Source organism: Balaenoptera acutorostrata, chromosome 11 (assembly GCF_949987535.1).
Source record: "Balaenoptera acutorostrata chromosome 11, mBalAcu1.1, whole genome shotgun sequence".
NCBI lineage: Eukaryota > Metazoa > Chordata > Mammalia > Artiodactyla > Balaenopteridae > Balaenoptera > Balaenoptera acutorostrata.
Window position 1 is genome coordinate 5,458,795 of NC_080074.1, and position 23,914 is coordinate 5,482,708.

General features: G+C 52.3%; 1 protein-coding gene across 2 annotated transcripts in view; it reads right to left on the reverse strand.

Moving 5' to 3' along the window:
* Nucleotides 1–7,962: 7,962 nt before the first annotated feature.
* PARVB (parvin beta) overlaps nt 7,963–23,914 on the reverse strand; it is a 115,747-nt gene continuing 99,795 nt past the window's right edge. Inside the window, exons 10-13 of one of the 2 annotated variants that reach the window (XM_057556543.1) lie at nt 22,594–22,662; nt 17,628–17,729; nt 12,256–12,328; nt 7,963–10,992 (exon numbers count right to left, since the gene is read on the reverse strand). In XM_057556543.1, coding sequence (XP_057412526.1) covers nt 10,916–10,992; nt 12,256–12,328; nt 17,628–17,729; nt 22,594–22,662 — 321 coding nt within the window. In that variant the 3' untranslated portion in view covers nt 7,963–10,915. Of the gene's footprint in view, nt 10,993–12,255; nt 12,329–16,919; nt 17,108–17,627; nt 17,730–22,593; nt 22,663–23,914 lie in introns of those variants that run through there. The other variant, XM_057556544.1, reaches the window with a different exon arrangement.

The following is a 23,914-nucleotide window of genomic DNA, read 5'->3' on the forward strand; positions in this document are numbered from 1 at the left end:
AGACACAGAGGCGCATGGTTTAGTCTGCCATTCTGATGCACCCACGCGAGACTGGGACTCGTGACAAAATGCAGTGAGAAGGAGGTGTGCCTGGACACCCATGTTGCTGGGGCAGGTGTAGTGGGCACGGCGTGGCTATGGGTCCCATGCTTGGGTGGCAGCTTCCTGAGCCTGGATTGCAGCCCAGTAGGTGCATTGCCCAGGGTCCCGGCAGCAAAGAGATGGCATGCTCAAATGCGGAAACTGGAGAGTATTTAGTAAAGGGACTGCCGGGGCAGGGTTTAGGGAACCCAGAAGACGTGGCACTGCACCCCGAGGCTAACAGCATAAGGAGCTGTCCCCGTTCCAAAGCCTAAGGGGGCAGAGGCAGGAATGGATTCCAGAGTCCAGGAAGAGAACGACACATGCGCTAAGAGGGGCCACGGCTAGGGGCTGTGCCTTCCGGTAAAGGATGCAGCCAACCCCCCGTGGCCCAGCAGAGAGGGGCAGAGCCAGACGGATAGATACCCTGACCTCACTCTCCTCCAAACGCCTTTTTCCTGCCAGGGCCTCCCATTGGTCAAATCCAACTGGAAGTCAGAGGCCAGAAAGCCCACTGATGCAACAGTCCATGAGGTCAGGGTGGGAAACAGTGGCGAGTGGATCTGAGAGGTGAATAGAAAACATCTGGCCCCGAAATCGTGCCTCTGGAGCCAGCCATCATTCGGGAGCTCCATGGTGGTGGCAGAGGGGGCCAGCGTGCAGTATTATTCTGAGTCACTGCTGGAGGACCCCCTCTCCAGCCTGCTCCCACAAATTTCCATGGCTCTGTGATCACCTGATTTCCTGTGTTATATTCCCTTCTGCTTCAGCAACTAAAGTGGTTCCAGTTACCTGCAGCTGAATCCCAATTAACGTAGGATTGGTTACCAGAAATAATTGCAGGCAATGTACCCTCAGGGATGGGGATCTGGAATTGGTTACTAGTTCTGGTTGATATCAAGACAGTGAGGACCTAGTAACCCTCAGAGAATGAAATCTAATAGGTCAAGGCACAGGGTGGCAAAACAATTACCTGTAATCGCCCAGAACTAAGTACCTATTAAATCCCTAGTTTTGGCAGACTGCATTGTGGCTTCCATACACAATATGATCAGCATTGTTTATTCAAGAACTGTGGATGAGTTTTTTCTTTATTGTCATACCAAAGAGTTTCTTCAAAGTAAATAGTCCCAGGGCTTTAAATTCTCTGTCCAGGTGACCTGGTACTCCTCTCTAGTGAGAGTACCAGGGAGTTCTTATAATGGCCCTAAAAGAATTCCCGTCTCTTGGGGATGTTACAGGGCTGATACAGCTGAAAATCAGATGCAGAATCTAATCCTGTGTGCTGCAGACTAAATCCACAGCCTCGCCCAGTTTCCTATGTGAAAGGCAGGGCGTCCTCTGGGGGAAGAGAGGGACTCTAAGGATGGAATAGTCACCTGCAGTTAAATCCAAGCACCCAAGCCTGAATCCCGGCAGCAGGCGCAGCCCTGCCCCCATGGCTGACGGGAGAGGCTCTCCCCTCCCAGGAAACTTTGTAGTGACCTCATGGAGGTCTACCTTGCAGGGCAAGCTGACTCTTCTCACGCACCATCCCTGTTGTCCTCCCAGCCCCCAGACTTAAACTACAGTCAGTTCCAGCCTGTTCTGGAGGGCAGACACAAAGTCAAACCTGGGGGGTGAGGTTTATATCTTTTTAAAAATGGTAAACATTTGCTAATTTATGTCAGCCAAAAAGGGGAAACATGTACGGGAAGGGTGTTGGGCCAGGGAAGAAGAGACACACTTGTAGATCGGGCTGCATTCACTGATAGAGATGCACTTGCTGGGGAGTCTGAATCCTGGGGCACCAGTGGGACCAGCTGGGAGTGGTTCTAACCCACTTGCTAGGTTGCTTACTGAAAATGGACTTGGCATTGGCCTCCACTGAATGAAAATGGGATGACAGCTATACCCTGGTATAATGTGGAAGGATATTTGAGTGGATTTGTCACATGTGGCCATCTCCCCTGAGAAGACCCAAGGACACATCAGTGGCCATCCTCGGTAGCCCAGGAATGATGCTGGGAGAAGCTGCCATTGAGACGGGCTCCCCAAGTTCAGTGGAACTGAGGTCACTTCAAAATGGCAGAGGCCAAGGGGCAGCCTTTGTTCATCTAAGGCAGGGTGGGTGTATCAGTTAGTTTTTGCTGCATAACAAACCACCCCAAAACTTAGTAGCTCAAAACAACAGGCGTTCTATTTAGCGTGTGATTCTGTGAGTTGGTCAGGCAGTTCCAATCTGGAACAGCTTGGGTGACCTCTGCTGGGCTCTCTCACGTTTCTGTGGTCAGCTGGTGGCAGGTTGTCCAGAATGGCCTCATTCAAAGGTCTGGCCGTGGCAGGCTGGCGGTTGACCACATGGGCTCCATCTTCCAGCGGACCCACTCGGGCTCATTTACACAGTAGTCTCCACACAAGAAGAGAGAGTAAGCCTGGATGCACAAGCATCTTCCAAATCTCTGCTGTGTCACATCATGGGACATCGAGAAAATGACAGAATTTGTTTCGTGTCTAGAACAGGTAAGGTTGCTTGGCCAGGGATGACTGGGAGGATCCAGAAGTAGAGGCTGCAGGGCTACAGCTTCCCTCGGGCTCAGCCCTGACAACAAGGGGAAAGCACCTTGGCCTGTGCCAGTTAAGAGGCTTAGTACCCAAGAGAGGAATACTTTTGCCAGGAGCACACAACCTGGCCGTGAGTGTGTCCTTTTGCCACTGGGCCAATGGGTAAAAAAAAAAGAGGGTTACCATGTTGGATGGGGATGTAAGCCTGATTATTTTAAGGGGAAGTAGGGTTACTGCAACACAGTAGGGGCATGGAGGAGGGTATCTGGAACCCAGGACAGTCTCTGGGGTGCCTCCTAGAACTGTCATGTCATGTGCTAAAAATGAATGGCAACCCACAGACCCCCATAGTGACAGGACGAGGAAAGACTCAGAACCCTCAGAAAGGAAGACTGAGGTCCACCCCCCAAGGAAACAAACAGTGAGCAGCTGAAGTCCTGGTTGGTGGGCGGGGGGAGGCAGGGGTAAAACAAATCTGTAGTGAAAAGTAGAAGAGATCTAAATATAATTACAGCCCATGACCAGCTGCAGAAAGGACAGTAATAATTACCCATACTTCCTTCCTTGCGGAGTTATACACACATACACACATGCACATGAAAGTGTACATGCTCATATACACACCCTGCAGAACATCTCCTGGGTTCATATTTTCCTGGTAATGTCTCAGTTTTTGATACCCCAATTCACAGAATGATTCTATCTCTCAATACCATTTTTTTTAACTTGAACTTTATATAGGAAACTATATAATTATTTTATATAATTATATTAGAGTTATCTATCATAGCTATGCTTACATAACTATATAAAGTATGTAAATGATATTTACATCCCCAAATCTCAATACAGGTTTGGTTGTTTGTTCTATTTTTTAACATTTTACTAAGTTTGCTTTTTCTTTCACTCTTTTTCTGAACCATTTAAAAATAAATTGCAGGGAAGGAACTGTGACATGTCATCTCTAAATATTTCAGAATTTATCTCCTAGAAACAAGGATATTCTTCTACGGGACACATACCATTATGACACCCAAGAAAATTAACACTGAAATAGTAATATTTTCATCCATATTCAAATTTCCCCAATTATTATTATGCTGTTTACAGGGGTTTTGTTTATTTTTTTTACTGCAAGATCCAATCAGGATCATAGGTTCCACTTGGTGGCATTTGGCTGTCATGTCTCTTTAGAGTCTTTTAATCTGGAACGGTCTTCCATGACATGAATATTTTTAAAGAGCCCAGGTCAGTTGTCTTGTAGAATGCTAATTTCACCATCTCTGTCATTTCTGGATCTGCTTCTATTGACTAATTCATCTCCTGGTTATGGGTCACATTCTTCTGCCTTGCATTTCTAGTAATTTTTTAAACTGAATGTAGACACTAGGGATTTTCCGCTGTTGGGAGAATTTCACTGCATTCCTTTAAAGACTGTTGGCATTTTTCTGGCAGGCAGTTAATTGTGAATTACTCTGATACTTTTAAAGTTTGCTTTTAACCTTGATCTCTTCAAACTCTGATCTCTGTCTCCTCAATTCAGTGAGACCACTGGGCTCTCTCTGAGCTCCCACTCCTGCACCCCAGTCCAGGAATAACATCCAGGCAGGAAGGCTGGGCAATCATAGGGTTTACCTCATTTGTCTCCCCCTTTTTTTAAGGTTCATAGACCTGCCCTGCCTCTGGTCTAATGTCTGAAATAGTTTTCTCCTACATTTTTGCCCAGTTTTCTAATTATTTCTGGTGGAAAGTTAACCCTATAACCATAGACATCCTTCCCCCATGAGATAATTAGAAAGAAGAGGTACATTTTCAGTGGACAAACATGATAAACATCATCTTAACTAAGTAATCAAAATAAATATCCCAAGAAATGGGATAGATCAACGTGTTATGTCTCCTGATAAGAGGAGCTGAGAAGAACACATAGGTTCTGCCAAAAACGCACAACCCGAATCTAATCATGAGGGAAACACCAGACAAATGCAAGCTGAGAGACATTCTAGAAAATAACTGGCCTGTATTCTTCAGCATCAGTGTCACAAAGAGTAAAGAGAGATGGAAGAACTGTTCCAAATGCATTTCTTTGGGGAAAAGGACATTATCGGGACAACTGGAAAAATAGAATTAAGGCCTATAGATTAGATAACGCTATTGCATCAATTTCCTGGTAATGACACTTGTACTAAAATTATGTAAGAGAACGTTTTTGTTTTTAGGAAACATACATCAAAGTATTTAGAGATAAAAGGGCATAACCTATGTGACTTACTCTCAAAGATTCAGGAAAGATAATTATCTAGATAGACAGACAGATGATACATAGATCTCTATCTACATAGACTGACCTATATCTAAATACCTGCATCTATATCTGTATTGAGAAGATAGAAAGGATAAAGCAAATACGGTAAAATGTTAACATTTATGGGGATTGGGGTAAATACAGGAATTCTTTAGACTATTCTGGCAACTTTTCTCTAAGTCTGAAATTATATAAGTATAAAATGTTAAACAAGGGACTTCCTCTTTTAGAGGAAGGGGTAGAGTAGTGGGCCAGAAGCAAGAAAAGCCCCATTTATGTGGAGCCTACAGACAATTTAAAATACGTGTGGAATTCCCTGGTGGTCCAGTGGTTAAGACTCCGCACTCCCAACGCAGCGAGCACGAGTTCCATCCCTGGTGGGAGAACTAAGATCCCACATGCCGCATGGTTCGGCCAAAAAATATATATATATATGAAAAGAAAAAGGAGGTCCTCACCTTCATCCTTGTTTAGTGTCACTGTAAATGCACGGATTTTTTTGCATTCAGAGTGCTATACTTTCTGATGCTTAATTGTCCACAACATGGACACGCTTTAAGACGGCTCCTATGTCCTGTGACATGTCCCATCACTCTTCGAATACTCCTTCTGGCTTTCTGGCACAATGTCAGTGCATTTAAACAATTGACGCGGTCAGAAATCTCGAGCTACATTCCGAACATGTAGAAAATCAGAATCCTGCACAGGTGTTTGGAAAGGCACACCGAGGGTCAGCAAAGGAGACAGGATTTAGATGTACAATGTGACTTAAACGTTTTACCCTATCATGGCTGTCCTCAGCCCATTGCTGGACCGAGCCACGGGTCCCTCCTAGGTCCGGGGGGGAGGGGGATGTGTGAATCATGGGTCCCAGCTCAAATCCCTCTGCCTCCGAAGTCTCCCACCCCACCTGCATCTCTCCAGTACATCACGGTCTTATTTTCTTCCCAGAACTTGCCCTGTCTGCACCGACCTTGTCCACACAACCCCCCACTCTGCATACCCTTCCACGCTCCAGTTCCCCAGGCAGTGGCTGTGTCCACCCTGTTCCAGGCTGCGTCCCCAGGACCTAGCTTGGTACACGGTCAGCCCCCAATAAATACTGACTAAATGAATGTTCAAGTTCCTATCGTGTGGAGCTCATGGGGGCTCCCACATCCCACCCCAGGGTAACGCCTAACCCTGGTCGCTAGTGAGGATAATGACGATTTATCGAATCAAACGATACCCCCAAGAGTGGATTTCCACTTAAAACGAAAGCTGACAAAATCTGAACGTGCCAAGCACAAGACGCTGCCCTTGCAGAAGGAACAGGCCCTGTCCCTGCAGTGTCCGTGACCCTCCGTCAGTGCTGAGCTGGCTCCTGCCTGGGAAAGGCTTAAACAAGATGACCTCAGAAGGCCCCTCCTTTCTCTGAAATTTCGGAGTCTACGAATTCTGCCGAGGGCAGGTGGCATGTAATGTCACAGTTCCCCAGGGACGGGCCACTCGGCAGGGACCCTGACCGAAGCAGAGATTCCGATGCCCCCCCCCACCCCCAGCAGCATCCCTGCGGGGAGCGGGTGGCTGGATGGGGTGGCTTTCCTTAGAGCAAGCCACTCACGCCAGGGGGTCACCCAGGAAGAATGGGGACAGAACTTATAAAAGTGGAGAACTGGAGCGTGCCCACCTCCACTGCAGGTCGACCTGAGGCACGGTTCTCGCTCCTTTTCCGGAAGTCCTCGCTGCCCCTCCCCAGAGAGCATTAGCTTCTCCTGGCCACACCCGGGGCCCCTCCAGCATCGTGGTTCTCCCTGGGAATTGTCCACACACCTGTCTCTCTCTCTCCATGGCTGTGTCCCTGGCCACTTGGACAAACCAGACCCTCGGGGAATGTCCCCTGAACAGGACCAACAAGAAGACCCCTGGAAGGTCAGGCACCGTTGCTGGCCTGAAAGAACTGACGTCACGGTACGATGCTTTAGCCTCATCAATATTAATAGATTATCCCATCCAAGAAGACCACAGGTTAGACAGGCTCAAGCACTTGGCGATTCACAGCAGGGCTTCTCAACCTCAGCATCTCGGACGTTTTGAGCTGGGGGACTCCTTGTTGGGAGGAGGGGAGCTGGTCTTGTGTATCGTGATATGCCCCTCCCTCCAAACTGTGTCCAGACGTTGCCAGGTATGGGGGGTGGGGTGTGGGGGAGAACCACCCTGGTTGGAATTTTAAGGGAGGGAGGGGTGAATTTGGTGAGGGGGGACTCTGGAAAGAGTGGGTTAATTAACTCATCAGCAGTCACACGGGGACAAAGCCGGATGTAAACCCAGGTGTCTCTCCAAAGCCCAGGATCTTTCTAGCAACAGTTTGTAATTTTTAGCATTTCTTAATAGCATTGTTGCTTCACCCCCCAGGCTAGCCATACTTTCATAGTCACAATTTTAACCTTTCGTAGAGAAAAGTTAGATACACCTGAAGCATCCCACCACTTCCGCGGGGAGGGTTTACAGCAGGGCCAGCGTGCAGCCCCCAAGATCTGGTCGCACTGCGGGTCACCTCCGGGTCTCTTGCCCCAACGTGTAAGGAGGGGACCAACTCCCTGTAGCGGCCCTTTCATCCAGCCCGTGCCATTGGCCGCTGGCATCTCCCGCTCTGGTTTGGAGCCAGGTGCATGGGCAGACTCGCCTGTTCTGTTCTTTATTATGGCTCAGCCGCAGCTGTGACTCTGCCACCCTCTTCTCCCCATGGCTCCCGCCCATGAAACCCTTGGTCGCAGCCCCCCAGGGCCCAATTCCCCACACAAGGCATGAGCTGGCTCTTTCCTCGTCCAGCTGGCAGCTCCCAGGGAGCAGGGCTGTGCTGGCATCCTGTGGCCCCAGCACCAAGCACAGGGCTGGCACAACCATGACAGCTAAAGGCACGAAAGAAACCACGGCAGCCAGACAGAGGCAGCGGCCTTTTTTGGGATAAACCACAGCACATCGTCTGTGTGCTGCGCCCCTGGAATGCGCCGGCTCCCGCCGCCAGCCCATGGGCAGGTCGACAACACAGCCAGGGTTTCAGTGGCTTTATTTAATACCCAGAAATCCAAAGTAAACACTGCTTAAAACAATTAAAAGGACAATAAAATATTGGCACACAAATCGGGGAAGAGGATTCGGTTGCTTTAAAACAACACAGCTCTGTGTCACATCCAGTTAGGACCTTAGGGTGCGTGGGGCTCTGGACTCAGTGCTTGCATGAGGCCGTGTGGCTGGTCCAGGGGAACCAGAGCTGCAAGCAGGCTCCCCAAAACCAGTGGGGGTGGGTTTCAAAGACACGCCACCCTGAGGACAGTAAAAGGAGGCATTTCCCGGCCTTTGCCCGTCACCGCACAGGCGCCAACGGTCTTGCTTTCACTTAGTCCCTGAGGACGAGGGTCCCTCTTCAGGGGGGAAAACCATTCACTGAAAATGGGGGTCAGTGGAGGAGGAAGGGTTCCAGAACTTTCCTCAATTAAGGACTAAGAGGGAAGCGTTTGCATTCCAAGGAGCCCCCGGCGAGAATCAAGAGAAAGTTGTTTCTGCTGCTCCAGTTACCCCAAGATGCTCCAGCACGTGGCACTCCACAGAGGGGACACCCCAGGCCCTGAAACTCACGTCCTGACAACTGCTGGCCCCAAGCCAACAGGGACGATGGGTGGACCCCAAGGGGAGTCTCCCTACCGCAGAGTTCACCCTGACTTCTGCCCCGAAACTGCTTCACCAGCCCTCACCTCCACACCCGACCAGGCCCCGCTTTCAATTCTGAGTCAAGGGAGGAGAACGAGACGCCTACAGCCCGAGGAGGCCCTTCGCGGGTGGGTGGAAGGCACACCTACACCTTTGCACCAACTTGAAAAAAAATAATTTGGAGACTAGATCACATTCTTTGCTGGAGCATGGCCTTAAACAGTCAGCATTATGACACAAAAGTGCCTGTTTATACTTTCCCCACATATCTTATCATTCCTGTTACTCTCCTACTTGAAACACAGAGGGCTTGAAGTGGGCTCGCTGAACCCCGACCCCTATCCCCCCACCCCCAGAGTAACCAATCCCGCCCCTCCAGGGCATGGAATAGGCCAGAGCCACCCACCTGGGCTGAAGACCCTCGAGGCTTTTTTCCAAACCCCGACCTCACCTCCGTCATCCCTCCCAGGGCCCCCAGGAAGCAGCAACACCCTTGCCAAGCCCACCTGTGGACAAGGCAGGTGGATCGGTCTCCACGGGCCGCAGTCACCGTGATTCTACGCGTGTAATGAAGGCGGCCCAGAATGTTCCAGCCTCGGCTCTTTTGTTGGTTCTTAAATGTCACCGCATCCCGCAGGAGACACCGTAATGCCATTTTCATTATTTCTTTCCCCTGCTGGGTAACCACCTCCATCAAAACGGCTATTCTGAACCCATCTCCAGCCTGGCAGCTGCCTGAGCTGAGACAGAACATGAAAGTGTTTTCTAAGTCTTGAGCGTTGGTATTCAATTTAATATTAACAACTTCTTCAGGAGCTCTGATCTACAGCAGGAAGGCGAGAATCAAACAGTAGAGAAAGGCCCATCTTGCTGGGGCAGCAAATGCTGAGCGAACTCAGGTGGTTGGCGTGTCATAAAAACCCCAGCTCGGGAGCCAGGGGTTGGGGGAGGGGGTGACCCAGCATAGGACCCGCCTCAGACCCAGCCTATGGGTCCCCATTTCTCTCCTGAGCCAAGGTGGGCGAGGGCTGAAGAGCACGCAGACGAGGGATCTCATCTCCTTCAACAGGGTGCCCCAAAGGATGCCAACAGGGCTCCAGAAAGCTGGTACTCGGGGAGGAGAGAGGTGAACACTTCACATCTCCCTGTTACAGGCTGAGCTCTGCCCACCCCCCCGCCCAGAACCCACATGTTGAAGTCCTAACCCCCAGGACCTGAGAATGTGACAGTATTTGGTGACAGGGTCTTTACAGAGGTAATTAAGGTAAAATGAGGTCATTAGGGTAGACCCCAATCCAATCTGCCTGGTGTCCTTAAAAGAAGAGATTAGGACACAGACACACGGGGAGACACGTGAGGATGCCTGGAGAGGACGGCGTCTACAAGCCAAGGAGAGACGCTCGGAAGGTACCAACGCTGATGACACCTTGATCTCGACTTCCAGTCTCCAGAACTGTGAGAGAATAAACGTCTGTTGTCCAAGGCCCCCGTCTGTGGCACTTTGTTATAGCGGCCCAAGCCAACTAAAACACCGTGCTTTCTAAGGCTTTTTAAAATGCATCCATCCCCAAACAGGAGCTCTGGGACTGGACACTTCCCACCGGAAGGTGTCTACAAGGCCACTGCCACTCCAGAGGCATTGTGGAGCCGATTCCGACACAGCCCACTCGGCCGTAGCAAGAAATAAAGAAATGCCTCAGAAATCCTTCCTCCCTCGGACCGTGGCAGCTGGGTCCTCTGGGTCCCAGGTGTCTGTGCAAAAGCTATATGAAAACAGCATGGAGTGGCCAAGAAGCAGGGATGTGGGTGGACACTCGGTCACAGCTAAAGCTTCTGAGACTTAAGAGTGAAGTTTTTAAAACTGCAAAACGCTTTTTAGTAGAAAGCCCTCACTGCCGAGGAGAGCCCTACCCAGGAGATTCCACAGGGACAGACAAGCCATTGCCACTGATGCAAAGCTCCATCTCTGATCCCCTGTGGTCACTGACGGCTGTCAGCTGGAACGCCGGGCGACCCCTCCCAGGGGTTCTGGCCTTTTTCTTTTCCATCTTTTGATCAACAAGGGACAGCACCCGGGGACACCCCAGGTGAAGCCAGGCTGCAAACTCGAGCACTGGTGTTTGGAACCTGCATTTCAAAAGAGGCCGCCCGCTGCAGAATTACAGGGAAAGGAGGTTAAGGGTATCAACCAGAAAAAGGTGGGGTGGGGGTGGGGAACAACCGCGGGCTTGGCGAGGAGGCCAGGGCACCTCCCAAAGCACCGTCCCCGCCGCGGTCTCTGCTGCGCCGCGCCCGTCACTCCAGGTGCTTGTATTTGGTGAACAGGTTGTAAAGAACCCGCAGGGTGGATTTGAGGTCCAGGTTCACCACATCTGCAGAAGGAAACAGAGAGACCGTTTGGTGGATGAGAGAGTGCGCCCCAAGCCTTGGTGCCCCAAGCACTTGGGAGACACGTGGGACATCCTCTGTGTCCCCAGCAGGGCACTTCCGCCATCCCCCAAGATACAGACTCCCGTGAGAACCCCTGGGCCACTACCCGCGGGATGAGCACCTGGGATGGCGAGGATGTCATCCCTTCTAGGATTTGCATTGGACAAGTCTGCGTGGTGTAGGGTCTACGACAACCAAGGACAATTCCTGGGGACCAAACACCCACAGGCCCTCCTGTGCCAGGACCACGGGCCTCCTGGGGCAGGGCAGGTGGGAGCTGCTGTCCCACCCCCTCAAGGTCAGACACAGCGTGTGGCCCAGTAAGTCCCAGCCGCCTTGTTTGGTGGGAAGGGGCTCTGTCCTCCTGGGAGTCGGGGACCTGGCTTTCTCACTTGCCCTGTGAGCTCAGACCAGGGGCTTGGGGAGGGCTATGGGGATCGTGGGTCACAGGACGGAATTCCTGTCCCCGGACGAGTGTTCAGCAGTGGTTGCTGAGCCTCCCAGGGCGGGTGTGTGCAGAGGACACCCCGCCCAGAATTCACGCCGTCACTGTAGGGCGGTGATTCCCAAAGTGGGGTCGTCGGGCCAGGAGCACTAGTGTCACCTGGCCACTTGTTACAAACGAGACTTGGAGGGTCCACTCCACGGCCCCCAAATCAGAAGCTGTGTTTAAGGAAGCCCCCCGCGGCCCCTCCCCGGGATTCAGATGCCCATTTGCGTTAGGGATTCCTGGTATAGGTCATTTAACATAGGAGCCAGGTGTGACAGCGAGGTGGCCCCTCGCCGGGGCTCTGCGGGACTCCACTGCCATTCAGACCTCATGGGGGCATGACCGAGCCACGTCCCTGCTCACGAGCATTGCCCGGGCATCAGGACATCGACCCGACAGGCATTAAACTGCAGTAAGCCTTTAACATCCTTTCCAGACGTGAAGCGGCATCTCTAGTCTGAGCAATGGCACCTGGAGGGGCAATTAAATCCCGAGGCCGTGGAGCAGGGGCCACGTCCTCCGAGTCAAGTGGTTACTAAAGAATCAGCCTTGGTGGCTCTGCCAGCGCAGGCCTCTTGGTCCCCGAAACCCTGAGCACAGGGGACATGTGGGGCTGGGGTCGGCAGAGCCCAGCCTTTGAGCCACACGTGCGGGGCCTGAAGGGAGAGACACTGCTGGCCGGGCAGCCCCTCTAAGACCTGGGTCAGGGCGTTACCTTCGGGGCGAGCCTTGGGCTTCTTAAGGCCTCCGTCCAGCATCAGCTCAAAGGCAAACGACACATTGTGGACCTGCAGAGGAAGCCAGAGTTAGCACCGGGGCCGCAGCTGGTCCCAGGCCCGCCCGCTGCCCCCTGCGTTCCTTCTAAAAGGACGGGATGGGAGCAAGTGTGGACAGAGGGAGGCTTTGGAGTAACTACGCCCACGAGGACCGGGAGTGTCCTGGGCAGAGCGACAGGGTGGGCAGAGGGAGGGTGAGGGAGTCTTTTGAGGGTAACACACATTCACCTGGTGGTCCTCACTCCCCTCGCCAATGATCGGGGGCGGCTGGGACATGCAGGGATGCGGGCACAAAGCCTGCCCTCAAGGGCTAGGGGTCCCCAGGTCCCAACACATCCACATGATGACAAGTGACAGTGACTTCCTTTTACAGATGAGGAAACCGAGGCTCAGAGAGGACAAGTCACTTCCCGAAGGTCCCCAGCCCCGTGCACCATCCCCAGCATAAAGCAGCCACCCGCCATCTGCCAGAAGGGCCTCAAACGAGCTGAGTGTGACAGCTGTGCTCTCGGCAGGACAGCGGTGGCCCTGGTAAGGGGCAGGCACCTGGACCCCGCTGGAACTGAAGTCAGGCCGCTGGTGGCCACGGCAGGGCTCTGGTCCTGGCCCTCACCTGCACGGCCCCAGAAAGGTGGACACATCCGCATCCCCACACGCCCTCCCCCTCCAGCACTCGGCCCCCAAGGATGCTCGAAGCTCGCATTCTGCTAATGGCTGCCGCCGAGGTTAGACACAGAGCCTTCTCTGCTGTGTTTAAAGTCCACCTGAACCACAGAGGTGCTGGTGATCAACCAAATCACAGGCAGCCAAACGTCGGCTTCGAGCAAAGGCTGGTGAGGGGTGGAGGACCAAAAAATAAAATAAATCACCAGTGTCAGAGCTAGAAGGGACTTTAGGGCTCTTCATAATCGAATACCCTTTGAACAATAACATTTTCATGATTTCACTGCAAATGAAATCAGAAACATGCTAACAAGTTTACCTGCGATGTGGTTTAATAATTAACCAGGAGAAAGACGTTTGGCAAAATAACCCTCAGCTAGTCGAGCCCACAGGAGCTTGGGGTATGCCAGGGAAGCAACCAGGCCACATTGGCACCGGGCCGCGCTCAGAGAAGCAAAGGAAGCCACGGGCTGCTGGGCGTCCACAGGAGTCGGGCCCTGGCATGGGGGACACGGCCCAGAGCGGGCTGGGAGGGCTGCACATGACCGGAGGCTCTCAGGCCGTGCAGAGGCGGTGGGGAGACAGAAGTCAGGCTGCCAGAGCCCCACCTGCAGTGCCCGGAGCCGGCCGGGAGGGAGGGCTGCACCGAGCTGGGCCTCGAGCTGGGACGAGCATGGGAAATGGACGGGAGGGTCTGTAATCTCCCACTTTACAGAGGAGGTCCCGGGGCTAAACGGATGAGGACATCCGTGCCAAGAAAGGCGCAAGGTTCAAGGAGATGGGGCCAGACCCACCCAAGTCTGGATTCGGAACCTGGGCCCTGTCTCCAAAAGCATCGGCTGACGGCCGTCCAGATCCCCGAATTCATACACACACCACAGGCTCTGAGTGGGGACAGAGTCAAGATGGCAAAGAGGGGGAAATGGAACAAGCGTCAGGTTAGACCGTCAGCCCAACATGGGAACGGATGTCTTCCGCGGCCCCTCCAGACCTGCAGGATCCGCCCCCGGCACAGGTGTGGAGCGCGGTTCGGTCCATGAGGCCCGCCCCTGCCCCAAGGAGAGAATAGCTGGGGGAGGGGGGAGCATCTTTCCACGTCCCACTTCTCCGCAGCTGCTCAGCGCAACAGTGACTCATGCTTTTTTAAGTAACAATACTTTGTAGACTTTTAAAAAGCTTTTATTTTACTTTATTTTATTTATAGATTTTTGGCCACACTGTGCGGCATTGGGGATCTTTGTTCCCTGACCAGGGATCGAACCCATGCCCTCTGCGGTGGAAGCGCGGAGTCATAACCACTGGACCACCAGGGACGTCCCAACAGTGGTTGGTTTTGAGCAAGATTTCCCCTCTGCTTTCTTCTCAGTCAGAGGAAACCACCAGATAGGAAACTGCCCCCCATCCTCCTCCCATTCTCTCTCAGAGCCATGCCTCGCCACGTACAACTTCCCTGCCCTGGCAGAGAAGCACCCCCAGAGCCCAGCCCCACGGACTGGGCACAAAGAACAGCAAACAGCTCCGGATGAGGATGTGGGGTCACCTCCCTGACCGTGATCGCAGAGTGTGACACACCCCCCAGCCTTGAGCTGAACCCCAAGGCTCTACACTGCTGCTACGAGCCAGCCCACGGGCAGGACCCCAAGTCCTTCCTCTCTGCAGTGCAAAGGATTTTCAAAGACCTGGCCAGGTGAGAGAAGAGTAGAGGGTCCCAAAAAGGAGCGGGCTTTTCCGGCTCTGCCCCTGCTGACTGTGACCCCCCCATGTCCCCAGCCCCCGTGCGAGGTCCCGATTCCTCGCCAGGGTAGGGAATCAGATGAGGAGACAGAAGGGAAAGCGCCTTGAAACTGCAAAGCCCTTTCTGGGATTTGCTTCTAGGAATAACCTCCGAGTCTCCAGGACACACTCCGCCCCCAGAGAGAGGGACACTGTGGAATCTTCCAGAAGATGAGTGACAGGCCCAAGGGACCCAGCAAAGTGACTGGCACAGAGCAAGGCTCAAACGGCGGGCCTAAAACAAGAAGCCGTCGGTGGTACCCATGCCTCTGAGACAGTTCAAAGGGGCCGTTCATTTGTTTGCAGGAACCTACAGGGTCAGAGACGTCTGGTCTCGTCTTTTTAAAATCCAGTACAGGGGCTTCCCTGGTGGTGCAGTGGTTAAGAATCTGCCTGACAATGCAAGGAACACGAGTTCGAGCCCTGGTCCGGGAAGATCCCACATGCCGCGGAGCAACTAAGCCCGTGCGCCACAACTACGGAGCCTGCACTCTAGAGCCCACAAGCCACAACTACTGAGCCCGTGTGCCACAACTACTGAGCCTGTGCTCTAGAGCCCGCGAGACACAACTACTGAGCCCACGCGCCTAGAGCCCGTGCTCCACTACAAGAGAAGCCACTGCAATGAGAAGCCCGTGTACCGCAATGAAGAGCAGCCCCCGCTCGCCACAACTAGAGAAAGCCCGTGCACAGCAACGAAGACCCAACACAGCCAAAAATAAAAACCAAACAGATAAATAAACAAATTTGTTTAAAAAAATAAAAATAAAATCCAGTGCAGTTGTTTAAAAACACAAGCCCACGATGCATCCCTGACTTCGCTCACTGAGCCTCAGTCTCCTGCCGCTGCTGCAAAGACACCCAGCGCCTCGCAGTCTCGGCCCGGGAATGCTCCGTGACGGTCTCTCTGCACGTGTCACCACTGCCTGGCCACATCTGGACGAGGTGCCTGGGAGCTCGGGCACTGGGAGCAGCCTGAAGTGGGCTCAGGTCTGTGCAACGGGGAAAGGCCACCACCCGCGAGGTGGTCGGGAAGACCTGGAGGTTAATTACCACCATGGCTCACGAGGAACCTCCCAGCGGTGGCGTGATGCCACGACTCCCTGTGGGGAGGAAAGCAGAGAATCCAGGGGTGGGAGCTGGGGGCTAACGTGGCCAGATAAGGACCCTCCAGAAGGCCGGCCTCTTCCGAGGAGAGCACCAGGCTGGGCACGGTCCCTGACAGCAGCCTTCCCTTCCTGGCTCCCGATCAGAGGCAAAGGTGGACCCAACAGGCCTCACACCTCCCAGGCCAGAGAGCGACTGACAGAGACTTTCATCCCGTCTCAAAGGGAAGGAGACCGAGCTGGGAGGGGACGCCCCTGCCGCTGCACCGAGCCTGTCCTGGAAAGAAGCCCAGCTCCAGACGGCCTGACTAAATTCACCCTTCTTGCCAGCCTTCGTACTCATCTGAACAAAGAAAAGATCTCTCCAAAACCACGTTTCTGCAGCCAGCCACGTGGCCGGGAAATGCAAGATGAGCCCCGTCACTCAACTGTCTTGTCTTCTTGCTTCCTGACCGGCCCCGCAGAGCCCTGTGCATCCCCGCTCACCGTGGACGCAAACCTGCCAGGACCTCGCTGATCCGCTCTGATTCCATCTCAGCAGGCAAGACGGCAGCGGCATTTGGCCACGAGCAAACCGCCCTCGAGGTGCCAGAAGTGGGCAGATTGATAAACACTGGCCCTGCTTCCATGTTTCTCTGACTGCTGCCACCTGCTTGCATTGTTTGTCTCCCCAACTCACGGTCTAGCGCTTCGGGAAAATAAAATGACAGATGCTCTCGAGTTCAAGCAATACGGCCAGTCCACGAGCCAAATTTCTAAAAGCGATGCGCTAAATACTGCTGGGAGGGATGGCTGGACCTCGGGAAGCCCTGGCAGGAGGCAAACCACCTGGTCACAAGGGCATCCCAAATGTGAAGGTCACGCCCTTTGACCCAGACAATCCTCTCTGAGGGACTTTCCTAGAAAATAATCCACAGGAATGAAAAAAATATACACACACATACATGTGTGTGTATATATTCAAGACAATGCCTTATTGTTTTGTTTTTAAATAATTTTTTAATAGATTATTTATTTTTATTTATTTATTTTTGGCTGCGTTTGGGTCTTCATTGCTGTGCGCGGGCTTTCTCTAGTTGCGGCGAGCGGGGGCTACTCTTCGTTGCGGTGCACAGGCTTCTCACTGTGGTGGCTTCTCTTGTTGCGGAGCACGGGCTCTAGGTGCGCGGGCTCAGTAGTTGTGGCACATGGGCTTAGTTGCCCCGTGACATGTGGGATCTTTCCGGACCAGGGCTCGAACCTGTGTCCCCTGAATTGGCAGGCAGATTCTTAACCATTGCGCCACCAGGGAAGTCCCTGCCTTATTGTTTTAATAGTGAAAAAGAAACAAGTTGATCGCCCAAAAGTGGGGAACAGGGAGACAGTGACCTCAGAGCCACTCCATAGACTTTGTGCAGCCACTTAAGATGGTATATATAGGAAGCTCATGAAGCAGCAGGAAAACAAGACAGGATGTCCGTGTGTCATGAACAGGGGAGGGATTTGCAACTCTACTGACCTTTGGCCACAATTATTAAAACCAGCATCGTCCCGGGGGAAAGACCCCGAAGAGAACACGGCACACGACACTTGGATGCGTCAGGCACTGCCCACGGGTTTCCTTCTTTTCCTGAGGGTCACGTCTAATTGCAACACCATTTTCTGGGCAGTACTTATTTTTTGGAGAATGCAGCTAGACTCCAGAAAGAGTGGGTGGGGGATTCTACACTGTGCCCTTGGACGAGCGCTTCCCGCGCCACTCCCGGGATGGAGACCATGCACGCACGTACCTTCTGATCGAAGCTGTCCGGGGTCAGGTAGAAGTTGTGCAGGGGTACAAAGTAGTCTTCCAGAAGCCCCATGAGAAGAACCAGGTACACGCCATCTGCAAACTACAGAGGGACACGTGGTGATGTTTCTGGGCCACGCACGGAGTCAGTGAATGATCTGCAGCCACTCAAAAGGAGGAAAATGTTTTAAAGTAAAAAAAAAAAAAAATCCATCCCCGTTGAGGAGAGCGGGCCTGCAGTCGGGTGAAGGACGAGGGTGCAAAGCACGCGCTCGGGATTGGATGTGCTGACCTGCGCGTTTGGGATGGAGTGCCGCTGCGTGGAGAGGAGCAGACCGCTGACCTTGGGGATGACGCTAGCTCCCAACTCTCTGGGTTGTCGTGGGTACCCTGCGGGGCGGGAGGGGGCGGGGGGGGTGGGCGAGGAGCACCCAGCACGCAGGGAGCGCTCCATCAGTGAGCAGGGGCCTGTGGGCACGGTTAATCCACAACCTGCAGGGCGCCCTATGCTTTGGTTTGGGGTTTGCTGCCCTGTTCTGCTTGCTCACTTTGTCAGCTGCCTGAGCTCCTTCTTCTAGCGGTATTCACAGCATAGGAAGAGACCCTCCCATGCCCCGGTGACGACGAGCTTCTGTGTGCACCCAGCACGCGGGTCCATCCTAGCTGGGCCCTAATCAGCAGGCTGCAGCCTTACCCCACACCCCCGGCCCCTCAACCTGCTACCCGGCCCAGCACCACCTCCCATGCACAGGAGGGGCCCAGGAATCTAGAGCAAAAGACTCTGCTCTTTGCCCGGGCCCCTCACCCCACCCCGCTGCCCACCGCCCAATAAGCCAGGACAGGGAACAACTGCTCCTTTTACAGATAAAGTGATGGAGACCAATGAGGGCAGAACAACTTGCCAGAGGGGAGGAGGGGACCAAGGCTCAGGAGGCAGAGCCTGGTCTCTGGGACATGGACCAGCACCCCCACCACCCCCGGGGCGGGGCAGGGGAGGCAGGACCCGCCCATCCTCCCAGAGGGCAGACATGGTATCTCTGAGGCCTCCTGCGGATCGAGGACTCGTGAGGACCCCAGCCTCCAGGTTCTGGAACTGTGTGGTCCAATAGGGTAGCCACTGGCCACATGTGCCTAGTGAAATTTTTTACGCAATTTTTTTTAAACTAATTTATTTATTTATTTGGCTGCAACGGGTCTCCGTTGCGGCACGCAGGATCTTTCGTTGCAGCGCACGGGCTTCTCTCTAGCTGTGGCATGGGCTCAGTAGTTGCGGCATGTGGGATCTTAGTTCCCCTGACCAGGGATTGAACCTGCTTCCCCTGCATTGGAAGGCGGATTCTTAACCACTGGACCACCAGGGAAGTCCCTTTACAAACTTTTTTGAATGATGTTGACTTATTTCGGTAAAACGTACATAAACACGAAACGTACCATTTTAACCATTTGTCAGTGTGCATTTCAGTCATATTTTGTACATTCACGCTGTTGTGCAACCAATCTCCAGAACTCTTAAGTTTAAATTTTAAAAAATTTACATAAAATACAAAATTCAGCTCCTCAGTCACACAGGCCCCATTTCAAGTGCTTGACAGCCACACGTGGCCAGGGGCTACTGTGTCGGATGGTGCAGTGATAGAACGTTTCCATCGCTAAAGGAAGTTTCACTGGTCAGCCCTGGGCTAGAAGGCTGCCACGCAGGACGGCTGGGCAGCTGCAAGGGGCCGACACCCAGGAGGCTTTCAGCTTCCTGAGACCAGCAACCGCAGCGGTAGAAAGAGAACCTGCAGAAGCGAGGACGGTTTTATTAAAGGCAACAGCAGCAGCCCACCCCCGCCCCCGCCCCACCATCACAGCCAGGCGGCCGAGGATAAAAAGTCAAAATCACAAGCATCCAACATCAGAAAGCCCTGTCCTCTGGAAGGGGAAGGCGACGCTAAGAAACAGCCCAAGGCAGAGACACACGATCATAATGTGTGAATGGGCAGGTCCTTCCTGGGGAGAGCGTTCCAGACCCTGGTTTAACGTGATCTGATTGACCCTTTGCCTGCGTGTCACGAGGTTCACGCTTCCACGCCATGCAGACGTCACTTACTCAGCTCCTGTTCTGGCCAACAGTGCTGGTGGAATGTACTGGCAGCTCTTGCCCCCTCCCCGGCAACACTGAGCCAGCGCACGCCCAAAACCGCTCTCTCACCAACACTGAGGCATTTCCAGGGAAACAGAAGAACCCGTCCCCATCACCTGCCAGGAGGCATGGGGAGTGGGTGCTGAGGCGCCAAGATGCCTGGAGAGCCTTTGCTGATTTCCAAGGCATCTTCTAACCCACCCTGGGAACCCCGTGTCACAGGAGTGTGGGAGAGACGGTCACGCAGAAAGGAAGGCAGGGAAGGGATGGGGTACCCAGGAGGGTGAGGGCCAGGCGGAGTAGGGCGGCTTATCAGGAAATGAGTGGGACCCTCGGTTTTCACACGCGCGAGAGCAGTGGTCCTCTGACGGGGTGCCCTCACTCAGAATCCACGGTGCGGCTCTGCAGGAGATGGAAGTCCCCACGGAGGCCCTAAGACACCATCACTGCCGTCTTCATGCTCATGTATTACTGACCTTTCAAATGCACTATCTCCATTCCAGTTTAAACATGTGGGGAGAAGTTCAAAGAGGAACTGGCTCAGTATCACAGAGCTAGGAAGACGCCCACAATATAAAAGTGGTTTTAAAAAGAAAGGAAAACACACACACACACACACACACACACACACACACACCCTGAGCAGGAATTTGAGCCTCTGACTTCCAGGACATCGAGACTTTAATGATGAACATATTTATAAAAATACCCAGATTCCTTTGCCACAAAAGGAAAAAAATCTGCATTTCTATGGCCAGTGATCTTTCCTGGTGGACCACTGGTTCAAAATATTTTTAAGATATTACTTCATATTGTGTGGTGATAGAAAAAAAAAAATGGGCATACTGAGTAAATAGAGATCAATGCAAATTGAAGTTTAGAGTCTCAGCCTAAGATGTCTGGCTATTAATACTGGAGTGCAGGCCCACCTGGGCAGTGACAGTCGGAAAGAGTTGGCGAAGATGTGGGTTCTCAACAGCGCCAGTGAGAGTTTCAGGCGGGCAAAGCTTCCTGGGCCCTCCGTGTTACCACGGAGAAATGCTCTAACGACCCCATTTCTAGAAGTTTATCCTAAGGAAGCAGACAAGGGCACAAACAGCTGTGTGCAAAGATGCCCGCTGAACAGCTATTTACAAGATCGGCAAACGTCCCACCACGAGGGCTGGGTTTAATGACGCACAACACAGCCTTAGAACAGAATAGAAGGCGGCTATTAAAAGTGCCAAACGCAGACAGACAGACCAGACAACACAAAAAGGACTAGACAGAAACACACACACACTCACACAAAAACATGCCCACACTATTTAGTAACAAAAAACACTTTACAAAACAGCTGTACAGTACGATCCATTGCCATTTCAAAAAATACACTTACGCAGACAAACCATCTAGAAAAACACACATCCAACCATTAACTGTAGTTCATTACCTCTGGAGAGGATGACGGGAGAGTTTAGGGGGAGTAGAAAAAAGGACTGTTGCTTTTCAGTGAGTACACTTATGGACTGTTAATATTTCAAGCCGCAAATAATCAGAGGCTAAATGTGCAATTTTTTAGTAAACGGATAAAAAAATAAGTGTGTTTGCAAACAATGCACAAATAAATATACACATTAAAAACGGACCATTCGGCTTTCAAACACAGACCCGTGCTGCCCGCAGTGAGCTATCCGTGTAGAGAAATGATGTGGAATAAAATCCCCAGCACCGCTAACTCTGGGTGATGGGATCATCTCTGGGTGATGGGATGATTTTTATTTGTTTTGCTTATCTGCATTTTCAGACATTTCCACAATGAACCTGAATTACTTTTTTAATTAGAAAAGCAAATGAGAAAAGTTAAAGAAAGAGAAAGGAATGAATGCAATCACCCAGGGGTTTGAGAAGGATCAGCTGTGCATTAGAGAAATCGGCACTGAGAACTCAAAAGACGCCAAATTCAAGCACCCAGCTAATCCTGGGGAAATTATATTTTGTCTTTAATGCTTGCCGAGCGCTTAAAACATATTTTCACGATGGTGCTTCCGCTGAGTCGGGGTGGGGAAGTATACTTTCTATACTTACTGCAGGAGGAATACTTTGTGCGTATTCATTAGAGGGATATTAGCAAGCATTTGCTAGGTGCCAGCCGCTGCGCTGCGTGTAGGACGGCCACGGACAGCAGAAGCAGGGGGGCCGGGACATTCCAGACTGAGGGACCCGCACACGCAGAGGTTCTTTGGTGGGGCTGTGATGGCAACTTGGAGGGTGTTATGCTTGAATTGTATCCCCCCCAAAAAAAGATGTGTTGGGATCCTAACCCCCAGAACCCGTGAGTGTGAATTTATTTGGAAAACCAGGGTCTTTGCAGAAGTCCTCCCGTTCAGATGACGTCATTAGGGTGGGTCTTAATCCAACGTGACTGTGTTTTTACAAAAAGGGAAAATTTGGATACAACACCCACAAGAAGGCCGAGATCGGGATGAAACATCTCATGACCCAAGGAACGCTAAAAATTACGAGCAAGCCACCAGGAGCTGAGGGAGAGCCTGCAACAGATCCCCGGTTCAGAGCCTCAGAAGGAACCGGCCCTGCAGACACCTTGATCTGGGACTTCTGGCCTCCAGAACTATGAAGACATAAATGTCTGCTGTTTAAGGTACTAGTTAAGGTAGCCCCAAGAAATTAAGACAGAGGGTCTGGGAGAAGGCCAGGATGGCTGGGGCTGGGGCTGTTTTGGCTGTGGGATGGGCATTCCTTGTTAGACAAACACGCTTTGTTCACACGGCCCACCGGGGATCAGAAAGCTGGCTGAAAATGACACCAGACAAAGGGTCTTTCAGCCCAGAACACAGCTTACCTGGGTCTCTAGTTCCGTCACCTCCAAATTCAGCTTGTTCAGGTGCTTGTTCACAAACGTGATGAGAGACTGCAAAGCAAAGAGACACGGGAACCGTGAGCAAGAGGTTCAGCTCCCACGCTGGGGGACAGATGTGACATTTGCCATCACTGGCTTTATGAAACGCTTCCATAATCTCCTCTGTTTGCTAAAATAAAATGCTCGTGTTTAAAACGAAATGTTCTTACAATAACCCTTGGTTTTAATGGGATAATGCCTAAATCTATCCCAGCTGGAGAAGAAACGTACATCTCTGTCCCCCAGCCCATGTGCACACACGCGATCCACACACATACCGTATTTAACAACCCTACAGAAGAATGATCAGTGCCCTCAAGAAGGATATAACTGTCAGGGGGAGATAAATGCTTCAATGCAGGCTAGATGTAACCTTGAACTACAAAAGATTGAGAGAGAAAGGCTGCCTGGGGCCACACCCATCACAGTGTCCGTAAAAGAAGAAACGCCAGAGATTTTCTGAGCCCTGGTTTATGTGTACATAGGGCCACTGGCTTCTCCTCGCTGGCAAAAGTTTAAAGCTTGCCACGTGTAACTCTTCTCGGTAATCAAACCCAACTTTCATGGAAACTCAACACCAACCCCACCTCTGCCTACCCTGGACATGATGTCATCCCCTTTTCATTCCACCCAAATCTACCATGTGCCAGGCACTCTGCTTCGTGCTAGAGACACGAGACAGTAACTAAGACAGAGCCCCGCCCTGAAGAGTCTGAGGCACAATTCTCCATATACACACCCAGTGGAGGCCACGGAGAATCGAGAGAGACAGCAAAGCCTGTGAAACACACAATGTCGGGGCGGGGCGGGGGGGGGGTGTTGATGAGAAGTGTGTGGGTCCCTGGAAGATGTGGCGCGGGGGGGTAGCATTTGAGCTGCGGGTGAGCCAAGTGAGAGATGAGAGCGTGGGGAGAAGGCGGAGCAGCCGTTCACACGTGCGAACCCTCTGGCATCTTCCGGCTGGGGCTGGATGTGGGTGGGATGGGAGAGAGTTGGAGGGACCTGGAGAGGTGGACGGGAGCCCCGAACACAACAATTCCCAGTGTGGGAGTGGGAAAGGGCCAGACTGGAAGCAGGAAGCTGTCTCGGGAAAGTAAAGGATTTTGTCTTGGTCATTGCTGGGGTCCCCCCAGCAATCCTTTTCAAAGAATAAATTAGCGTCAGATCTACCGAAAGACAACATTACTCCACATCACATTCAACACCACCTAGCAGCTATCTACTTCGAGCCAGGCCCTCGCTCAGGGTGGTCGCATTGTATTCT